General features: G+C 47.7%; 2 protein-coding genes across 5 annotated transcripts in view; one reads left to right on the top strand and one right to left on the bottom strand.

Moving 5' to 3' along the window:
- tppp3 (tubulin polymerization-promoting protein family member 3) overlaps positions 1-1,597 on the top strand; it is a 4,923-nt gene extending 3,326 nt beyond the window's left edge. Inside the window, exon 3 of the mRNA XM_007540110.2 lies at positions 1,226-1,597. Within this exon, the coding sequence (XP_007540172.1) occupies positions 1,226-1,423 (198 nt within the window). The 3' untranslated portion in view covers positions 1,424-1,597. The remainder of the gene's footprint in view (positions 1-1,225) is intronic.
- The window catches only part of LOC103129133 (zinc finger protein 239-like), a 14,315-nt gene continuing 10,397 nt past the window's right edge, over positions 7-3,924 (bottom strand). The window contains exons 2-3 of one of the 4 annotated variants that reach the window (XM_016664841.1): positions 2,583-3,355; positions 7-234 (exon numbers count right to left, since the gene is read on the bottom strand). In XM_016664841.1, the coding sequence (XP_016520327.1) occupies positions 144-234; positions 2,583-3,355 (864 nt within the window). In that variant the 3' untranslated portion in view covers positions 7-143. Of the gene's footprint in view, positions 885-2,325; positions 3,356-3,924 lie in introns of those variants that run through there. The other 3 variants (XM_007540111.2, XM_016664842.1, XM_016664843.1) reach the window with 3 other exon arrangements.

Here is a 3,924-nt window from a genome sequence, read left to right as displayed (position 1 = left end):
GAAATCTGATTATTAAAGTTCAAGTAAAGACCAGTAGAATCTTCCTGAAGACAAGATGACGTCTGACCTTCCTTCAGGTTCCTGTTGGTCCGGCTGATGAACAGCAGGCATGAAGCCTTCCGGATCCAGCTGGCCGGTTCTGATCATGACTCAGTCCATTCTCTTTTCACAGCTAGATCTCCGGGTCCGGCGGGTGGTCCAGTCTGTCCTGGAACCACGCCGTGTCCGGCGGACATCATCTGGAGCTTCTGGAGACGCTCGTTGCGCCACAGCATGTCCAGCCACTTGTGGCTACGTTTGTGATTGGCTCGGATCAGCGCTGTGGCAAACATCTCCCCGCAGGCGTCACACTGGTACCCGGCGTGAACCCGCTGGTGGCCCCTCAGGGAGACGGCCAGCTTGAAGGCTGCTCCGCACTCGCCACAGATGAACGGTTTCAGGTCCGAGTGGATGACCTCGTGGTTCTGCAGACTCTGCTTGGTGACGAAACGTTTGTCACACTGGTGACACCAGAACGGTTTCTCTCCGGTGTGCTGGCGCCGGTGCTGTCTCAGCTCAGACAATGTTTTACATCCCTTCCCACACACGTCACACTGGTACGGTGTCTCACCCATGTGTCTACGTCTGTGGACTGTCAAGGCGCTGGACTCAGTGAAACACTTCCCACACACGTCACACTTGTAGGGTTTCTCCCCCGTGTGGAGCCGCTGGTGTTTCTTCAGACTGCTGGACACGGAGAAGGACGCTCCGCACTCCACACAGCTGTATGGTTTCTCTCCGGTGTGAATCCGCCAATGGAGCTTCAGGGAGTTTAACACCTTGAAGGAGGCGCCGCAGTCGCCGCAGATGTGTGGTCTCTCCTCACTGTGGACGATCTGGTGGACCTTCAGCCTCNTACGTTAAACTGGGAGACCCAATAATGTCGGAAGAGACGATGCTACTTTTCTGTTCTGGGGATCGTAAGATCCTCCAACTGACTGACTTTAGTTGCTGCTGTTTAACCAAACAGTCATTCGCTGTTGGATTGGGTTCTTCATAATATGTCTTCCACTTAGAATCATGAGTATTGAAGTGTTTGTGAAATCTTGATTTTTAACTAAATATTTCTGATCAAATTCATCTTAAAGTCAGGAACTCCTAACTTTTCTGACCCATTCTGCTGAGCAGACAGGAAGTAGCTTCACTTGTCCCCCAATTTCCTTCCTGTCCTCTCTGTGTCCCTCAGAAAGTGGCGAAGACGGCAACGGTGGACCGTCTGACTGACACGTCCCGCTACACCGGGTCCCACAAGGAGCGCTTCGACGACAGCGGCCGGGGCAAAGGTCGCGAAGGCCGCGAAGACCTGGTGGAGCACACGGGCTACGTGAACGCGTACAAGGACGCCGGAACATACGACAGCAAGGTGAAGGACGCTGACAAGTGAGGAGATGCCCCCTGCTGGAAGCTCAGAGGAAGTCCTCTGGGACTGGACCAAAATCCTGCATCGAGGGAGCTGGACAGACCTCCACGAATTAATAAACATTTAGAGCTTCTAGGTTATTGTTTCACAATGTCTCCCTCCTGTAATAAACATCACATATGATGGAGTTCATGAAAATATGATTTTTTTTTAAATCAGTTAGATTTCTGAGGTGAATAGAAATTGTTGAGTTGGAGAAAAAATATTTTCAGATGATTTAAATTATCATATAAATTAGAAACTCAAAAATCTAAAAAGTTAAATATTCCAAGAAGAAATTATTTATTCTGGTAGAAAAAATGTCCAACAGCAACAAACATTTTGCAGGTGTGTGGCGCCCCCTAGTGGCAGAGATAAGCTACAGAAGGTCAACCCATGTTGCACTCAAGAAGAGATTAAACTCAAACATTTTAATGCTTTCAGATAATTCTGTTTGCTCATTTTTTTAATGAAACATTGTTGGATTTAGAAGAAATAACCAGATTCTGGGTTCATCCAGACCTTTACTTGATTCTTTATTGAAATAACTGTATTTGAAAAGTAAAGTAAATGCAACTACTCAAAAAAAGAAAAATCTGTAAATGTTTCAGTAAAAATGCTTAAATAACGCAGGACATTAAATCTGCTCCATTTCCATCAGTCCAACTAAAACCCAATAATGAAGAAATGAAATGAAAACCTGAAAGCAGCTGAAGGTCCAGAAGCGCTGACTGAGATTCAGGAAACCAGCAGACCACCTTAAGTGATCCAGAGAACTGAAACTGAACTGAGCAGTGAGGAAACATTAACAGGAAGACCATGATGCACCACAGAAAGCAGGAAGTGATCCAAACTCCACCAGGAAGTGATGACTCAACAGAAAATAGTTTGATTCAACAAAAACTTTATTCTGAAAACTACAGAAATATAACTTCAATATTTGCAGCAAGAAATCTGATTATTAAAGTTCAAGTAAAGGCCAGTAGAATCTTCCTGAAGACAAGATGACGTCTGACCTTCCTTCAGGTTCCTGTTGGTCCGGCTGATGAACAGCAGGCATGAAGCCTTCCGGATCCAACTGGCCAGTTCTGATCATGACTCAGTCCATTCTCTTTTCACAGCTAGATCCCCGGGTCCGGCGGGTGGTCCAGTCTGTCCTGGAACCATGCCGTGTCCGGCGGACATCATCTGGAGCTTCTGGAGACGCTCGTTGCGCCACAGCATGTCCAGCCACTTGTGGCTACGTTTGTGATTGGCTCGGATCAGCGCTGTGGCAAACATCTCCCCGCAGGCGTCACACTGGTACCCGGCGTGAACCCGCTGGTGGCCCCTCAGGGAGACGGCCAGCTTGAAGGCTGCTCCGCACTCGCCACAGATGAACGGTTTCAGGTCCGAGTGGATGACCTCGTGGTTCTGCAGACTCTGCTTGGTGACGAAACGTTTGTCACACTGGTGACACCAGAACGGTTTCTCTCCGGTGTGCTGGCGCCGGTGCTGTCTCAGCTCAGACAATGTTTTACATCCCTTCCCACACACGTCACACTGGTACGGTGTCTCACCCATGTGTCTACGTCTGTGGACTGTCAAGGCGCTGGACTCAGTGAAACACTTCCCACACACGTCACACTTGTAGGGTTTCTCCCCCGTGTGGAGCCGCTGGTGTTTCTTCAGACTGCTGGACACGGAGAAGGACGCTCCGCACTCCACACAGCTGTATGGTTTCTCTCCGGTGTGAATCCGCCAATGGAGCTTCAGGGAGTTTAACACCTTGAAGGAGGCGCCGCAGTCGCCGCAGATGTGTGGTCTCTCCTCACTGTGGACGATCTGGTGGACCTTCAGCCTCTCAGCTGACTGGAAGGTTTTGCTACACAGTGGACAGCGGTGACCCTTTGACCCCGCTTTCCCTTTACGTTTCTGCTGAACACAAAAAAAATAACATTTGAATGCGTCAGAATCTACATGGAGGAGAAAACAGATCGTATCTGGACCAATGTTTAACCCTAAAAACAAAGAGGAAACCCGAAGATGAGTTCCCTTCTAGACGAGTTTCTAATGATCTTATTTGAAATCTTATTTATTAAACTCTCTGCTTTCATCATCAAAATCAAAAATCTAAACCAACATTGGTTTTACAGACTGAATACATTTTCAAAGATCACATTAACAGATTAATGGAGGAAACATTTCTCTGCTGATTCTTCATCAACAAGACGATTGGAGAGTTGATGGACCAGCAGATCTACTCATCCAGATTGGTCATCATCTCCAGTTAAGTTCTGGATGTTTTGGCTCTACTTCCTGCTTTCTTCACCTTGGACTTGTTTTCTTCCCACTTCAGATTCTTCCTCAGGGACTTCATCTCTAAAGGTTTTTTCTTTGGTCGTCCAGACGATCTCCTCTTGCTGCCGATCTGGTTATGGAGGCGTCAACATCATCAAGCTGTCAGAAACGGTTCGTTTTCCAGCAGCAGCTTCAGAGTGACTGCA

This window comes from Poecilia formosa, unplaced genomic scaffold (assembly GCF_000485575.1).
Source record: "Poecilia formosa unplaced genomic scaffold, Poecilia_formosa-5.1.2 Scaffold518, whole genome shotgun sequence".
Lineage (NCBI taxonomy): Eukaryota > Metazoa > Chordata > Actinopteri > Cyprinodontiformes > Poeciliidae > Poecilia > Poecilia formosa.
This window is presented reverse-complemented; position numbering and strand designations above follow the sequence as displayed.